At 51.8% G+C, this 17826-nt stretch overlaps 1 protein-coding gene across 2 annotated transcripts in view; it reads left to right on the forward strand.

Annotated features, from left to right (window-relative positions):
* The window catches only part of PNKD (PNKD, MBL domain containing), a 73084-nt gene extending 60993 nt beyond the window's left edge, over positions 1–12091 (forward strand). For both annotated transcript variants that reach the window (XM_027567356.1, XM_027567360.1), the window contains 8 exons: positions 5907–6022; positions 6141–6253; positions 6838–6896; positions 7508–7600; positions 7964–8127; positions 8820–8906; positions 9815–9930; positions 10157–12091. In XM_027567356.1, coding sequence (XP_027423157.1) covers positions 5907–6022; positions 6141–6253; positions 6838–6896; positions 7508–7600; positions 7964–8127; positions 8820–8906; positions 9815–9930; positions 10157–10330 — 922 coding nt within the window. In that variant the 3' untranslated portion in view covers positions 10331–12091. The remainder of the gene's footprint in view (positions 1–5906; positions 6023–6140; positions 6254–6837; positions 6897–7507; positions 7601–7963; positions 8128–8819; positions 8907–9814; positions 9931–10156) is intronic.
* Positions 12092–17826: the final 5735 nt, after the last annotated feature.

Here is a 17826-nt window from a genome sequence, read left to right on the forward strand (position 1 = left end):
TTCAGTGAGTCAGAGAGCTGACTAGAGGAGGCTTTCCTTAGGGCCTCGCCAACAGTTTCTCTTTGCAGGGGTGAGCCCATGAAGGGAAATGAGAAATGGAGAGGAATTCTGTCTGAGTCACCGGGGAAAGGGTTAAATGGATGCTTGAGTTGTGAAACTAGGAGGGTGACAGCGCCTTTCCCAGAAAGAGAGGCAGCAAGGGGAAGAGCTGACAGGCATGGTTATAGACCCTGGTGATGCAGCCAGCCCGCCAGTGGAGGTGGAACGGAGCTCAGGGACTGGAGAGAAGCACGAGGAATCCTTTGTCTGCAAAGAACCAGGCCCCATGCAACCGGGTCCTCAGGCCCCTCCCCCCTGCTCTGTGCTGCGATCCAGACCTCAGGGCCACAGGGGCCACCCTGGCCAGCACAGATCTTGGGTCTGACAGCCATCCCACCACCACCTTTCTCCATCTGCAACACCTCCTCTAGTCCAGGCCCTCGTCGTGTCCCTCACTGCGTGACTCCCCAGCCCCCTTCCCCTCCGCTCCAGTTCATTCTACCCTCCACACAGCAGCTGAGCAAGCTCTTAAAAAGGAAGTTAGAACATACGCTTCCCCTCTTTCAAACCCACCAGCAGTTTTCCACCCCCTCTCCATGGCCTGACCCCTGCGCACTTTGCTGACCCTTCCTCTGCCTACAGACTTCGAGGTCTCTTGGCAGCTCCTCGAATGTGCCCCACTAGTGCCTGTATAGGGATGTTGGTGCTGCGCCCCCCACAGTCAGTCAGCACCACTGGCTGCCCCATCTGTCTGTTCCCTGCTCAAGGATCGCCCTCAGAGAAGGAGCCTTTCCCAAGCACCCAGTCTACCGGGAAACCATCTTCCTTTCCCACCACAGTTAACCGCTTGCTTGTTGATTGTTTTGTTTTCCGGTTCAGTGTCTGTTGGCTGCTCCTCTCATTATGTTGGCAGGGAGCCATCTGCCTTGTTCTCTGCCTTCTGTACCTGGTCCAGCACGTGCAGTAAATATTTGCTGGTTAAAGCCAATGGAAGAGCAGAGCCTGGTTTACTGCAGCTTCTTACTGCATAGTCCCTGCCCTTGTACATCTTGATCTTTGTTGGAGGACAAAGTACGTGTACTAAGTATCCAACAAGGGAAGACAGGGAATGTTTACCAGTCCCTCCCAGATTGTGCACAGCCTTGTTCTAGCAGCTGTGAAGGGTGTCCGGCTGAATTTGGGAAGGAAACAGCAGTTGCTAAACACCTTCCACCCTTCAGCCCCTGGAGAAGGCTAACATTTGTCATCTTGTTTTACGTCACTTAATCCTTACACAGTCCTGCAGGGGTAAGTCATGGTATCCCTATTTTATAGATGAGAAGTCTGATCTGTGAGACCATTGACTAGCTCAAGGTCTCAGACCAAGGACGGCCCAAGCCGTGATGAGAACCCAGAGCTTCCTGTTGCCAGGGGTCCTGCGCTTCCCGTAAGCCTAAATAGGAAGAAATGAAGTCAGGAACAGGGTCTAGATGCCAGGTGGTGGCTGGGTACAGAGGCAAGGGTGATTTTCTTTTCTTCTTTATTATTTTTAAAATTTTCATTTTGAAATCATCTCAGATTTGCAAACTTTGTGCAAAGAATTCCCATATACCCCCTCACCCAGTTCTCTGAAATGTTAACATCTTCCATAACCATGGTACAGTCATCAAAACCAAGAAATTAACATCCATCCAAACCGTTACCACTCTCCAGACTCCAGTGAAATTCCGTGCATTGTCTCCCCAACGTTCCTTTTCTGGTCTACAGTCCAGTCCAGGATATGTAGGTTGATCCAGCCAGTCCCATCCGTGCTGTGCCGAGTGTTTGTTGTCCCCGTGGCACAGCAGGCGGGAAGGCAAGAACCAGCAGCTCCCGCCAGCGCTCACCTGGTCTTGGTGCGCCTTCCCCAGGTTCTCACACGTCCTGTCCCCTTTCCTTCTTGGAAATGTCACCTCCTCAAAGAGGCCTTCCGTGACTGACCATCAGATCTAGAATAGCAGCTCTTGTCCTCCTTCTCTGTCCTTTCGCCTTGTTTATTTTGTCATCTTCTCTGGACAGTGAAAGTGAAAATGAAAGTCTCTCAGTCAAGTCCAACTCTTTGCAACCCCATGGACTACACAGTCCATGGAATTCTCCAGGCCAGAATACTGGAATGGGTAGCCTTTCCCTTTTCCAGGGGATCTTCCCAACCCAGAGATCGAAACCAGGTCTGCTGCATTGCAGGCAGATTCTTTACCAGCTGAGCCACAAGGGAAGCCCAAGAGTACTGGAGCGGGTAGCCTATCCCTTCTCCAGCAGATCTTCCCGATCCAGGAATCGAACCAGGGTCTCCTGCATTGCAGGCGGATTCTTTACCAACTGAGCTATCAGGGAACAGTATGTTTGTTTATTTATTTATTTGGCTGCCTCGGGTCCTAGTTGTGTTGCACGAGGTCTTCATTGCATCTTGTGGGATCTTTCACTGTGGTGCAAGGACTCAGTTGTTGTGGTGTGAGGGCTCAGTAGTTGTGGCCTGTGGACCTAGTTGCTCCATAGCATGTGGGATCTTAGTTCCCCAACCAGGGATCAAACCAGAGTCCCCTGCTTTGCAAGGCGGATTCTTAATCACTGGTCCACAAGGAAGTCCCTTGACAGTATGTTTACTGTCCTGTCTGTCCTACTAGAGTAGAAGCTGCAAGAAAGCCAGGACTGTGCCTTACCCGCTGTGTGCCCAGAGCAGGCTAATAGCAAGGCCTCACTAAATATTGTGGAATGAGTGAAAGTGGGAAGTGGTCGAAATTAATTTTAAAATAAAACAAAAACAGGACCTATAAAAAACAGTCATGAAGACTCCTAAAGGATGGTAGAACCCCTCCACAGCGCATTCAATTTCCCAACTGAAACAAGTGCTCAGGCACACAGAGCTGGGACAGCAGTGATTCACCTTCAGCAAACTTACGGAAACATGCTTGCTGCTGCTGCTAAGTCGCTTCAGTCGTGTCCGACTCTGTGCGACCCCATAGACGGCAGCCCACCAGGCTCCCCCGTCCCTGGGATTCTCCAGGCAAGAACACTGGAGTGGGTTGCCATTTCCTGCTCCAGTGCATGAAAGTGAAAAGTGAAAGTGAAGTCGCTCAGCTGTGTCTGACTCTTAGCGACTCCATGGACCGAAGCCTACCAGGCTCCTCCGTCCATGGGATTTTCCAGGCAAGAGTACTGGAGTGGGTGCCATTGCCTTCTCCGTGGAAACTGCTTGGTTTTGATCAAATTGCTTGCAGACAGATCAGCTTGCCCTTCCCAAAGGGCCCTCCCCTTGCCCCTGCCCCCCACAGACACAATAAACCTCTGTAGGGATTTGGGGTCCTTCATCCAGCATCCCAACTTCTACTTTTCTGTCTCAGGCTTGATCAGCCAGAATCCCACCCCCATTACCGCCTTGCTGTGTAAACCTAAACACTGACCAAACCCACCCACAGCCTAGCCTGTCACTCTCCTGTGAGCCCAGGGCCCAAGATGGCTCATTCTTCACAGGGCCCAGTATAAAATGGCATTTGGACCCTCTTGCTCAAAAAGCAAGAAAGAGGTGCCACATCCGATACGAAATTATGAAGACTTTCCTTTGTTTTACAATCTCTTTCTCTTGACTTGCCATGATGTTTTTAATTTGCTACTTAATGTCATTTGAGTAGGGGAACATTTAAAATGTTAATTATTAGCATGAATTGTGCCATTCATTATATATCATGCAATGTCAATTTTAAATGCAAATATAAGAACACTTGGGGCTTCCCAGGTGGCTCAGTGGTAAATGAATCCACCTGCCAAGCAGGAGATGAGAGTTCAATCCCTGGATCAGGAAGATCCCCTGAAGGAAATGGCTACCCACTCCAGTATTCTTGCCTGGGAAATCCCATGGACAGAGGAACCTGGTGAGCTACAGTCCATGGGATTGCAAAAGAGCTGGACCCGGCTTAGCGACTAAACAGCACCAACAGCAACAATAAGAACATTTAAGTTATGCGTGGGATCACTGAAACTACGTAGCTCACACTTCTTAGCCTGCACACAGATATGTGTTATGTTCTTACCAGAACAGTGGAAGTGTGGGGCAGACCTAACTCAGCTGTTTTTGTTTCACTTCTTGATGCATAGCACATTCTCAGCTCTCTCTACTTTCAGCTTTCCGATGAATGAGGAAGAGCTGGAAGGAAAAGGACAGATCCGTCGCCTCTTTCCTTTCCTTTCTATAACAGCATCATTTGCAGCACTAATGGTAGGATTATACATAAGATAGGATGTGGTAGGGTTCCTGTGTCTCTTAGAACACCATTGCCTCTTGATGCATTTTAAGCAAATTCCTTTTTTTATATAAGATTTTTTTTTAATGTGGACCATTTTAAAAGTCTTTATTGAGTTTGTTACAATATTGCTTGTATTTTGCGATTTGGTATTTTGGCCACGAGGTGCATGGGATCTTTGCCTCCCAACCAGGAATCGAACTCACAACACCTGCATTATAAAGCAAAATTTTAACCACTGGACCACCAGGGACATCCCACAAGCAAATTCTAGTTTGAACCCAAAGTGTGGCTCACAGGTCAGCTATGCTAAGTCCCTTCAGTCGTGTCCGACTCTGTGCGACCCCATAGACGGCAGCCCACCAGGCTCCCCCGTCCCTGGGATTCTCCAGGCAAGAACACTGGAGTGGGTTGCCATTTCCTTCTCCAATCCATGAAAATGAAAAGTGAAAGTGAAGTCGCTCAGTCATGTCCGACTCTTAGCGACCCCATGGATTGCAGCCTAACAGGCTCCTCCATCCATGGGATTTTCCAAGCAAGAGTACTGGAGTGGGGTCAGCTAGTGCCCTCCAGCCCTTTACTCATAGAGGTACACTCACTTGTCTTCACCTTGGGTCTTGAATTCCCACACATAGAGGGTCCACCAGAATTCTGCGCTCATGGCCGTGGTGAACACGGTGTGTGAAGCAAGGTCAGGGCAGCAGGGACCGAGCAGACACGTGTGATGTGACGTGATGATATGTGCATCACCCCTGCCCATGTGCACGTTCCGTTGTCCCATCAGACTTCACGTTCAAGACACAAGTTCAAAGAGAAAATCATTAAGGATTTCAGGATGGTGACAGCAGAGCGTCATGCCCAGTGTGGGGCCCTCTGTGACTGCCGGGTCGCGCATCTGTAAAGCTGCCCTGTGTGCCAGAATCCTGTATTGGGGGACTCTGTCACTCACGAGTCCCCTCTGTTCCACGTGCCCCCTTTTCACTGTGTAGCCTAGAACGTGGCAGGTGGAGGGAGGGAGTGTGGTCAAACCATCCAGCCTCACTTCTGCTGGCTTCCTCCACCAAAGAGCCAAGCAGAGCTTTCTATAATTTCCCTAAGTGAACCCTGCTGTCTGCTGTCTCTGGGCCTGGGCCTATTGTTTCCTCTACCCTAGGGGTTCTCAGCCTTGTGGTCTCTGGGCCAATAGCATCAACATCACCCAGAGCTTGTTAGAAATACAGAATCCTGGGCCCCACTCAAGCTGTCTAAGACTCAAAACGCTGGGATGGGGCTGAGGAATCTGGCCTTCAGTAGGTCCCACGCGTGACTGCGACGCACCGCTGCTGTGCCTGAAATAGGGTTCCCACCTCCTTGCGGCTTCCTAACTCCTGTACTGCTTTCACTGAATAAAGCCCTCATCCTCAGATCTCTTCTGTGAATTCCTCAGTTCACATCTGGCCTGATGAGCTTTGAGCTTGGGGTCTGTCTGTTTCATTTTGCATCTTTGTCCTGAGTCCTGAGCAAGGCAGACAGTCGGCACACGACAAGTGGCGGTGGAGTTGCACTGGCGCAGGGGGTGACCGAGGCAGTGGAGACATGGGGCCTGGGCTGAGCAGACGTCCCGCCCCGCAGGTACAGCCTCTACACGCGCACCCGGCTCGGGTACCTCTTCTACCGCCAGCAGCTGCGCAGGGCTCGGAATCGCTACCCCAAAGGCCACTCCAGAACCCAGCCCCGCCTCTTCAATGGTGAGCTCTGGCCGCCCCAGGCCAGCAACCGCCCCAGGCTGTGCCCACCCACCCCATCTCTTTCCCCCAGTGGATGGGCTACCTGCCCTGCCCCCCAACCCACATCTCTGTTTCCCAGGAGTGAAGGTGCTCCCCATCCCCGTCCTCTCGGACAACTACAGCTACCTCATCATCGACACCCAGGCCCGGCTGGCTGTGGCTGTGGACCCGTCAGACCCTCAGGCTGTCCAGGTGAGGGGAGGATGAGGGCAGTGGGACCTGGGCTCACCTGGGGGGCTGGCAGCTTCTTGCTAGAGAGAGGCTGACCTTGCTCTCTGCCAGTGGGAGGTGCCCCCTCCATGTGCACTCACACAGCACACCCTGACCGCCACAAACACACGTGACCCACTGGGGAAGGGTCAGTGTGCAGGGTGTGGCCGGGGGAGGAGGAGAGGACAGCAGTGGGAGAATCAGAGCTGGAGGGAGAGTGGTGCTGACCCGGGGCTGTGGGTCTAGCCAGCTTCCTTCTGCCTCTTCCTCTCTGTGGCCCCCTCTCTGAACCTTGCTTTTCTTGCCTCTGTCTATTGTGTTTGGGTCCCTTCATCATTCTCTCCATTTCTTACGTCTCTGTGTACATGTACCTGTGTGTCCACCTGCTCTGCCAGTCTCCCTCCACCCTGTGCCCGTGCTGGGGCTCAGGTGCCCCCCTTTATCCAACCCCCTCTTCCCTACCCCCTTCCCATTCTCTGGCTCCATCGCCTTCCCCACATCTCTCCCTGCTGTCCTCTCCACCCAGCATCCCGATCCCCAGCCTGACTACCTCCTCTCTCCCCCAGGCTTCCATTGAAAAGGAAGGTGTTAACTTGGTTGCCATTCTCTGCACCCACAAACACTGGTAAGGGGCTGAGGTGGGAGGTCTGAGTGCAGATCATCTCCCCTTGGCCGGCCCTGGCTCCGCTGGGCTTTCCAGGACTGGGACCCATGAGAACAGACTGGGCTATGGGTCAGGGGTCAGGCTGGGGGGCACCATCCTCATGAAGTCACTGGGGCACCAGGGGAGGGGGGGAAGAGGGAGGGACGGGTCTCCCCCTCTTCTACTTCCCAGGCTCCTGAAGCACCAGAGAAGGGCAGGGCAGGCATTTCTCTTTCATTCCATGGGCATGTCTGCTGGGCATGGGCAAACCTTGTCATCTCTTTCATCCAGGGAGGTTTTAGTCCAACAGGGGAGACAGCCCTGTGGGAAAGTATACAAACAATAACAACTGTGCAGCCAACACAGGGTTTGGGGGGCAGGGGCACTGGGTGGGTATGATGAGATCCACGTGGAGGAATTAGAGGGCAGGACGACAGCTTGAACAAAGGTCTGAAGTGGAGCGGATGGCTTGGTTCAGTCCAGGAACCAGGAGTCGCAGGGCTCAAAGCCCTGGAGATGCTTTGTGAAGAAGGAGGCTAGGAGGCCCAGTGCAGTTGCCCTTAAAGCCCCTGTCTGTCTGTGCCATCCTACAGGGACCACAGCGGAGGGAACCGCGACCTCAGTCGGCGGCACCAGGACTGTCGGGTGTATGGGAGCCCTCAGGACAGCATTCCCTACCTCACCCAGTAAGTCCCTGACCCAGGGGTGGGATGGCCCTGTCCTTCACCCTCATCCTTCAGTTATGTGTTTCAGGGCTGTCAGCAGTTGGATCTTTGCTGATGCCCTTCTTGGCCCTTCAAGGGCAGATCACAGCCCATCTGAAGCATAACACTGTCCACCCCACAACTGATCCAGCCATAGTCCCCCAAAGAGGAAGCAGGAGGGCTTGAATCTGAAGCCCTGGGCACTGAGGGGGCCCATCTTTCCCTGGTGGGGAAGCCCTGCTCCTGCACATCACCTATCCCCTTGGGCCTGGGCGGCGCGGGGGAGGGAAGAGGAGCATGGCCCAAGTTTTAGTGCCTTCTCTCCACTGTTGCCTCCCTCCTCAGTCCCCTGTGTCATCAAGATGTGGTTAGTGTGGGACGGCTTCAGATCCGGGCTCTGGCCACCCCGGGCCACACACAAGGCCATCTGGTCTACCTGCTGGACGGGGAGCCCTATGAGGGTCCCTCCTGCCTCTTCTCAGGGGATCTTCTCTTCCTCTCTGGCTGTGGTGAGTCCCCCAAAAGGGAAGGGGAAGTGCAGGGATGAGAGGGAGGAAGAGAGGCCAGGGCAGGGGCCTGAGGACAGCCGCAGCCCCACGCAATGCACGGAAACGTTGGTTTCCGCACACGTGTTGCCTTAGCAGTTATTCCCACCTTTGTTACCTCGATTTTTCTTTCATATCCTCATGACATCCCAAAGGGGATGGATGGAATGAGGTGAAGCCTATAACTGAGTACTGACCTCAAAGAGCATTTGTTTCCATTGGGTGGAGCCGGGTTATCTGATAGAGTGACTGGCAAGACCAGTTACAAAAACCTGAGAACCCCTGAGTGACAGGGTGATCCTGTGGGTGGGGGATCACCAGTCCCAGGCAGTGCAGGCAAAGAAGGAGGTGCTGTGTGGAAAAGCACAACCTTGCCTGGAGTGGGCCTGGGGCCACAGAACTCAGCCTGGAGGCTCCACACCCCCTCTCCCCCCACGTGTCAGTCTGTGCCCTCAGACAGGCCCAGCTAGGGCTGAATGTTTGGGTCCAGCTCCCAGGGGGAGGGAGGGATCGATGCCAGACAAATGGGCATGGCAGGGGCATGGGTGAGGGCTGGTGGTCAGCCCCAGCTATACAGGGGGGTCCCCACCCCTCTCCATGGACCTTACCCTGCTGTGTGATCCTTGTTCCTCACACATACCCGCTGACCCTACCAGGACGGACCTTTGAGGGTACTGCAGAGACCATGCTGAGCTCACTGGACACCGTGCTCGGGCTGGGAGACGACACTCTTCTGTGGCCTGGTGAGGTTCCCCTCCATCTCTTCCCAGCCCCTCACACACCCAGAGTCCCAGCCGACCCAGTTCCTGACCCAGAGGTGACACAGCTCTGCCTCCAGTGGCTCCTGGGAGCCATCTCCAGCAGTGGGGGCAGACTCCCTTCTTTCTGGAGCACTGGCTGTGTAAGGCCTCTTATGTCAGCTGCCCCTGGCAGCCAGCCCACAGCCTCTGGGGAGCCCTGTAAGCCCCAGAGTGTCCCCATGGGATGGCTGATTTCTCATAGCCAGAGCCTAGAACAGAAAATAGCCTTTGCTTAATGAGGCGCCTTAAATCCACTCTGAATGGATCATTACCTGTGTCCATCACACCCACACGGCACACCCATCATCCATATGCATGTATATAGAATATCCATCCATACATACATACATGCATGGGTACATTGCGTATCTGTAGTTTCTAAAACACATCCACTAATATCTCAGTCAATCCTCAGAACATATGTTCATCCATTCATTCCATTCAACAAATACTTTGTTGAGCACCTAACGAGCACCAGGTCGTGATCCCAGCCCCACGGACACATAACATTCTAGTGGCATTATTATTTTCCCCACTTGCCAAAGGAGAAAACGTTGGCTCAGAGAGGGGCCATGACCTGACTGAGGTTGCACAGCTGGGCAGAACCAGCAGCACTAGAATGCAGGTCTTCTGGCTCCAGGTCTGTGGTTCCCCCCCCCAATTGCTTCTGCAGCGTCACTCGTGGCTGACTTGCGTTTACAGAAGCGGCTCCTTGTGGTTGGGCTTTTTCTAGAAGCACTATCCCTCCTCCTCAGTTGTTAGGTACCCATTGGCCTGGGAATGGGAGGACTTTTCCTGACCATAACCTGTCTCACTCTGCTCTGTGTCTCGACCCCCATGGCCATCCTTAGGCCACGAGTATGCAGAGGAGAACCTGGGCTTTGCAGGCGTGGTGGAGCCCGAGAACCTGGCCCGGGAGAGGAAGATGCAGTGGGTGCAGAGGCAGCGGATGGAACGCAAGAGCACGGTGCGGGGCTTGGGTCCAGGAGGGGCCGGGGGCATTCCCCAGAGGGATCCCATCTCTGCTGAGCCAGGCCCTGCAGGCCCCTCCCCAGAGCTCTGGCCTGTTTGGCACAAGGGCCTTCCAGTGAGAACTCCTGAACCCCAGGATGGGGCAGGAGGTGGGGAGGTTTCCCTGGTTGGATCTGTTTTCCAGATCCTCCCCACCAAAGCCCGTGTCTCTCCTCCCACAGTGCCCGTCCACCCTGGGGGAGGAGCGCTCCTATAACCCGTTCCTAAGGACACACTGCCTGGTGCTGCAGGAGGCTCTGGGGCCAAGCCCCGGCCCCACAGGTGATGATGGCTGCTCCCGGGCCCAGCTCCTGGAGAGGCTCCGCCAGCTGAAGGACCTGCACAAGAGCAAGTGACCCCACCCCGGCCCGGCCCAGCCCACACACCGCGGTGGGGAGACCGCCCATCATCGCCCACACCACACCATCCCTCTCTCTGCTACCACCCCACCTCCATCAGCTCGTCAGCGGGCACCACCCGGACACTGGTCAAGGGCAGAGGAGGGACAGGCGAGGAGACCCTGAGACCGAGAGGAGGCCGGCTGACGGAAGGCTTGGGGACTCCACAGGGTGAGGCTGAGTCACCAAGGGCAGAGCTGACACTGGGAGTTAGTTCCCCCTGTTCCTGCCACGGCAGTGAGGACGCAGAGCCCTTGCTCTCGCTGCAGCCTCTGAACTCAGGGCAGCAGGAGTCCCGAACAGGGTGAGTCCATCTTCCCCTTCCTCCCATCCACGGCTGGGAAAGAAACTCGCTCCCCCAGATTGGCCTGAGGTGAGGTGCTTTGGAAAAGCAGTCACTCAGAGGGGCACCTGGGCTCTGGTTTTCTGAGCCTCTGCCCCTCCTCCCCCAGGCATTTTTGCACAAGAGCAAGGCACCCACAAGAGCAAGGCCACCCCCGCCCCCACAAGGGCATTTTTTTTAAACAGAGCCATTTCTGAGAAAGAGGAAAGGGCTGGAAGCCTGGCTGTGGACAATCTGCCTCTGTGACTCCCCTGCTGCCTGGAAGGGGGAGAGTCCCGGTTGCCAAGGAGACACCAGGAGGCTGGGACTGGAGGCCCACGGTCATGTAGGTCACACATGCTCCCTGCACAGCTGGCCTGGTCCTGCCCACTGGCCTCTGCCCCTGCCCTGGGCCAGCAGGGCCCCTCCTTCCTTGGGGACCAGAGAGCCATTGTCCACCAGGTCCACTGTGGTTTTCTCATTGTGGCCCTTATTCTTAGAAACTCCTGTTTCATCCTCAACCCTTGCCCCTTTCAGTTAGTGAAGCCATTCATCTGGCCCTTTGCAATTGGCCAACAACATCGCCTTGTCATTTCTCATTTGCCCTTGGCCCCATCCTGGCAGGAGCAGGGGGTCTACACAGCAGAGAGCAGAAATCAGAAGTCCAGGAGTGGACAGCTCTCGAGTGAGTGGCAGCTTCTAGGACCCCGGGTCCGGGCCTTTCCCCTCTGCTCAGCCCTCCCTCAGCTCAGCTCCTCCTCTGGCCTTGGGTCCAGGTCCCTTTGGGGCCACAGTGAGGACAACGATGGTCCTCAAGCAGGCGTACCTGGGGTCAGCCAGGAGCCTTCTCTTCCTGGGTGGAAGCCTTCCCTCAGGCTCTGCTCCCCACTGGGGAGCCCCCGAGATGCCCCTGCCCTCAGTTTCCCTCATCATCCTGCCTCTGCCTCCCTCTCCGGCCACAGCCTCTGGTACCAACTCTAGCAATACGGCCAGAATAGTCAGAGCTCCCCGCCCCTCCAGACCTGCAGTTCCTGCCTCTGTGCCTTCGCTCCTGCTGTTCCTCAGAATGGAATGCCTTTCCCTTGCTCCTCCTGCCTTGTCTGCCTGGCAAACACCTAGTCATCTCACCAATCCCCCTCAAGGTCCCCCTCCTCCAGGAAGTCCCCCCTCGTCCTCCCATGCCCCTCCCCCTCCAGGCTACCTCTGCTCTTTGTCAATGCTTCTCTTGCGGCACTTATCACACTGTATTTTACTTGTTTACACATTTGTCTCCCCCTTCTCGACTGTGAACCCTTCAGGGCATGGACTGTATCTTATGCATCTCTGTATTTTGCGCCTAGCACGGTGCCTGGCACACAGTAGGCGCTCAATAAATGTTGAATGAATGAATGATTTAACCAAGGCTTGGTCCCTCAGTGGGCTTGTCTTTATTGCTAGCTCTGTTTCCCTCTCTGGGTTACAGTTCTTGCTTGCTCAGAAGGACTGCACTTCTAGAACTCTGGGCAAAAACAAAGCTATAAATATATCCTTCCATGGCTCATGAGGATTTGTTCAGGGTTTATGATTTGCTTACCTTGGTGTTTTCCAAAGCTTGAGAGGCACAGATGCACCGCTAGCTGCAGGGGAAGTGGTTTTACATGGTCACCACCCAGGCGTGAATATGCTTCAAGGACAAGGCCTTGGCGCTGACCCCTCTTTAAGGCCCTTTAAGGCCTCTGCAATTAACAGCCGGACTCATCTGTTAATTGTTAAACAGGTCGGCTGTCAAGCCTGGCAGCTATCTTGAGTTAAACTTTAACAACATCATTTTGTGTTCCTTGTATTTATCCTCAGGGTCAATATTTTTGACAAGTGACACCAGTTTTCAATTCATGTAGGTGATTAAAGGTACAGGCATATCTCATTTTACTGTGCTCCACTTTAGGGTGCTTTTCTGGTAATTGCATTTTTTTTTACAAATTGAAGGTTTGTGACAACCCTGCATTGTCAGATGATGGTTAGTATTTTGATCAATAAAATATTTTAAATTATACTTTTAATTAAGGTATGTACCATTTTTTAGACATGATGCTGTTGCACACTTAACAGACTACAGTATAGTGTAACATGTGTTTCCCTGGTGGCTCCGATGGTAAAGAATCCACTTGCAATGAGGGAGACCTTTGTTCAGTCCCTAGGTTGGGAAAATTCCCCTGAAGGAGGGCATGGCAAGCCACTCCAGTATTCTTTCCTGGAGAATCCCCGTGGTCAGAGGAGCCTTGTGGGCCACAGTTCATGGAGTCACAAAGAGTTGGACACGACTGAGCGACTAAGCACAGCACAGAGTGTAATAAAACTGTTGTGTGCACTGGGAAAAACATTTTTTATGTGACTCTTTGTTGCGACATTCATTTTATTTTGGTGGTCTAGAGCTGAATCTGCAGTATCTCAGAGGTGTGCTTGCGTTATTGAAACAGGAAAATATGAAATACAGGTGACACTTGGCTATAGCAGAATTCTTGAAGGTGACCTTGTTGTGGCTGAAGACTGGGAAACACTGGCTTAGCTCCACATTTCTTTGGGCCCAAGTCAGAGTTTTCCCACCCCTGGTAGTACCTCGGCCTCCCATCTTGGTGTCCCTCACCCTGAGCCAAGGACCTTGGCACTGGCTCCCGACCCCATCCTGGCTCAGGGTTGCACCGGGGTGGGATTGAGGGAAGAAGAGGTAGTCCTTACCTTCCTGAAGAAGGGCGAGTCTCTGCTCTGTAACTGTCTCTTGACGGGCCAAGCCCCAGGGCCAGGTCACTCTGGGTGTGCCCAGTTTTGAAGGACAGATGGTGACGGTTCTCTAGGGCTTAGTGAAGCATTTTCCTGCAGCCTTGGCCAATCCTCCCACTGGGGCACCCGTCCTGAATGACGGCACGTGCTTCAACTGGAACCAGCACTGACCAGCAACAACTAGGACACCTGCTCTTTGTCTGCAGAACAGCAACAGTGACAACTCGTGTTAAGAGATCTGAGTTCTAGTCCTGGCTCTACGACTCAACATCCAAGGACCTTCCTCTCAGTTTCTGCATCTTCCGATGGAGACAACTTTGAATGAGACAGAACCTTTACTGTGTATGTACTTTCAAGTGCAAGTGACACATGCTCGATAGAAAGGGGCTCAAACCAAAGGGGAAATTTATCAGCTCATGAAGTTGAGAAGTGTGGGATCACATCATGGTAACTTCAGGCATGGCTGGATCCAGGGATTCAAAAGCAGTTTCGTCATTCAGCTCTGCTTTCTTCTACATTGATACCATTCTCTGTCAGTCTTTTTCCCTGTAATGGAAAGATTTTCTCTAGAAGTTCCAGGTTTACAGGCTACTAGTTCATCAACTAGGTTTACAAGTTAATAGCAGAACCTCTAATAGTCCCAGGGACTGAGTTTCATTGGTTCAGTTTGGATCATGTGCCCAACCCTAATCTATCATAGGAGTTAGGGGAATGGGCTTCTCTGACTGGCCAGGTTCAATGACATGACCACACCTAGAAAGCCAATGTCAGACTCAGTTGAAAAACAGTGTACTGGGAGTGGGGAAAGAGTTCCTCAGAGGAATAGGGGGTCTGATATCAGAAGTGATGCAAAGCAAAATCATAAACAATCACCAACAAGTCCACTTATTTGGAGGCTATTAGAAGAGTTAGATGAGAAAGGCATATAAAGTCACTTTGGAAAATGCTACGTCTGATTTCTAGTGCTGTGATTCATTATATGAGAAGAAATAGAGGTAGACTCGTGGCCTCACAGGTATTTGAATACTGCGTAATTTAAAAAATAACCTGTAAGCACCTCCATCTTTTTCCCCCTAAATCACAGTCTCTTTCTTTCTAAATCACAGAAAAAGAAAAAGGGAGGGGTATGTTAAGTGGGCAGCCTTAGAAGTTCCAGGGAAGGACAGAGAACAGGATAAGTTGTAGATGTGAACTTGAAAAGCCCTGTGTGTACACTTGTGTGTATTGGGGGAGGGGGTCATCCTAGTCCTCCAAGGCCCTGGCCACAAATGGAGTCTTTGGAAGCAGGTGGAAAGCTAACCCTGATGGTCAGTAAACCCTAGGCTTGGGCCAAAGCAGGGACAATGTGGGAGAGAGAGGACTCGGACTGGTCTGGATTTGAATACAGACTCTGACCAACCATGGGTAGCACCAGACAGGGGACTTCTGTCTCTTAGCCTTCTTCTGGAGTGGCTGGGGAGCCAAATGAGATGCACATAGGTGTTCCATGAATGGTAGTCTCTTCTTCCTCTTACTGTTCTTAAAAAACATGCTGCTGCTGCTGCTAAGTCGCTTCAGTCATGTCCGACTCTGTGCGACCCCATAGACGGCAGCCCACCAGGCTCCCCCGTCCCTGGGATTCTCCAGGCAAGAATACTGGAGTGGGTTGCCATTTCCTTCTCCAATGCATGAAAGAGAAAGGTGAAAGTGAAGTTGCTCAGTCGTGTCTGACTCCTAGTGACCCCATGGACTGCAGCCTACTAGGCTCCTCCGTCCATGGGATTTTCCAGGCAAGAGTACTGGAGTGGGGTGCACTTAGCGCTAGTCTATCAGGAACAAGAGGACTTCCCAGGTGACGCTAGTGGTAAAGAACCCGCCTGCCAATACAGGAGACCTCAGAGACATGACATGGGTTCGATCCCTCGGTCGCCCCTGGAGGAGGGCATGGTAAGCCACTCCAGTATTCTTGCTTGGAGAATCTCATGGAAGAGTAGCCTGGCGGGGGATCACAGAGTCGGACACTACTGAAGCAACTTAGCACACACCCACAGTCTATCAGAGACAATAGGGCAAAGTGATTAAGAACATGGACTCAAGCCAGCCCATCTGGGGCGGAGTCCACACCTTCCATTTATTAACTGGGTGACCTTGGGCAAGTTACTTAACCTTTCTGTGCCTCCGCTTTTCATCTGTCCAATGGGGTTGATGCTCACACCACCTGAGAAGCTGATTGGAAGGATTAAATGAGTTACACCCTGTAGAGCTGGGCACATAGGGCACCCTCTCTGCAGCAGTGGCTGTTGTTCAGTAGATGCCCACCCCAGCCACTGGGAGGGCACTGGCCATCCATGCTACAGGCTCAGAGAGGCCAACCTGTCCAACACAGCTGCACAGCTAGTACATCAACTTCTCCAGAGCATCCTTCCACTGGTCTATCAGGCCCTAAGCAGCAGTGGTAACAAGGGTCCTTAACAGATGACTAAGAAAATAGACAAGAAACTGGATGTTGATCCTTCTGTGAGTCTACGGCCATACCACCCTGAAGGCGCCCGACCTCGCTGATCCTTCTGTGATCCACCTTGCCAACTTGCTCTTTCCCCTAAACGACTAGGAGGAAACAGCCAGAACCAAGGGGAAGAGAATTGGGGGAAGTGAGAGAGCTCCCCGCAGGAGGCGGGAGCCTGTCAGGATAGGTAACTGGGGGGGTTCTGTGCAACTGGAGAGCCTGAGCAAGGGGAGGTGAAGGAGAGCAGGAGTGACAGGAGAAAAACTCTAAGGAGTAGAGGGCTCAGGGAGCAAATTTTCCCTCAGGCCAGGAGTCCAGAACAGCAGGGATACGGGGATGCGATAAGGAGGGGGACTGTGTTCAGTTCAGTTCAGTGAGCATCCCTTAAGGAACAAAAAATAGCAGTTTGCCCTTTTTTTGACCTTGCAGCATGGCATGTGGAACCTCAGTTCCTGGACCAGAAAGTGAACCCATGCCCCTTGCAGTGGAGTCTTAACCACTGGACTGTTGTGGAAGTCCCTGCTGCTTCTTCTTCTTTTTTTTAAACTTTGCCTAATAGAAAAGATTTTGTCAAACTTTATGTAATTCACACATGAAAGCAATAGGTTTGTTTTAAATAATCTTTTTATTATTTTTATTGAGATACAATTTATATGATACAAATGACACCCTTTTAAAGTATACATATGTGCAGTTTTGCAGCTACTGCCAACAATCTAATTTTAGAACATTTTCAACACTCCCAGAAGAAACCCTGGGACCTTCTGGTGTCAGGTGTCTGCCTGCCTCCACGCCCCACCCTTCCCCCACACCAAGCAACCACTGGTTTATTTTCTGTCTCTATAGATTTGCCTGTTCTGGGCATTTAATCATATAAATGGAATCATACAATATGTGGTCTTTTGTGACTGGCTTCTTTCACTCAATACATTTTCAAGGTTCAAGCATATTATGGCATGTGTCAGTACTTCACTCTTTTTTACGGCTGGACAATATTCCATTATATCTATCTATCTATCTCACATTTTGTTTATGCATTCACCAGTTGATGAACAATTGGGTTGTTTCCACTTTTTGTGTATTCTGCATAATGATGCTATGAATATCTGTGTGTACGTTTTTATGTGGACAGATGTTTTCAGCTCTCTTGGGTATACACCTCAGAGTGGAATTGTCATATAGTAACTTCACATTTAATATTTTGAGGAACTAACAAACCACTTCCCAAAGCAGCTGTGAATTTTCTTAATGCCACTGGTGGTGGCTCACGTGCACAGTGGGCTTTTATTTATTTATTTATTTTTTCAGAGTGGGCTTTTAAAAATTAGTGCTCGATGTTTTAAAATGCAAATTTTAAAACATAAATATTTTTAAAACGTCTAAGTTCAATTTTGTCACGTCATTCTAATTATAAACCTAGCTAATGCTTTTTAAATGTATTTATCTATTTATTTTTGGCTGTGCTGGGCCTTTGTCGGTGCTCAGGCTTTCTCTAGTTGCAGTGAGCGCTGGCTATTTGTTATGTGCATGGTCTTCTCATTGCAGTGGCTTCTTCCGTCGCAGAGCACAGGCTCTAGGTGCTCAGGCGTCAGCAGTTGCAACCCGTGGGCTCTAAAGCTTGGGCTCAGTACTTCTGGTGTACGGGCTTACTTGCTCCTCAGCGTGTGGAATCTTCCTGGACCAGGGATCAAACCCATGTTCCATGCGTTGGATTCCTAGTCACTGTACCACCAAGGACGTCCTAGCTAATATTAACTTTTAAGGGGACTTCAATTAACAATATGTCCTCTTTACAAAATTAAAACTGCTTTAGGCAGTTTGTGCCTTATTTATTCATTCCATATATTCTACTACTTTTTTAAAAGCAACTGATTGTTATATGCCAATTAT

The sequence above is a fragment of the Bos indicus x Bos taurus genome, chromosome 2 (genome assembly GCF_003369695.1).
Source record: "Bos indicus x Bos taurus breed Angus x Brahman F1 hybrid chromosome 2, Bos_hybrid_MaternalHap_v2.0, whole genome shotgun sequence".
In the NCBI taxonomy this organism is placed as follows: domain Eukaryota; kingdom Metazoa; phylum Chordata; class Mammalia; order Artiodactyla; family Bovidae; genus Bos; species Bos indicus x Bos taurus.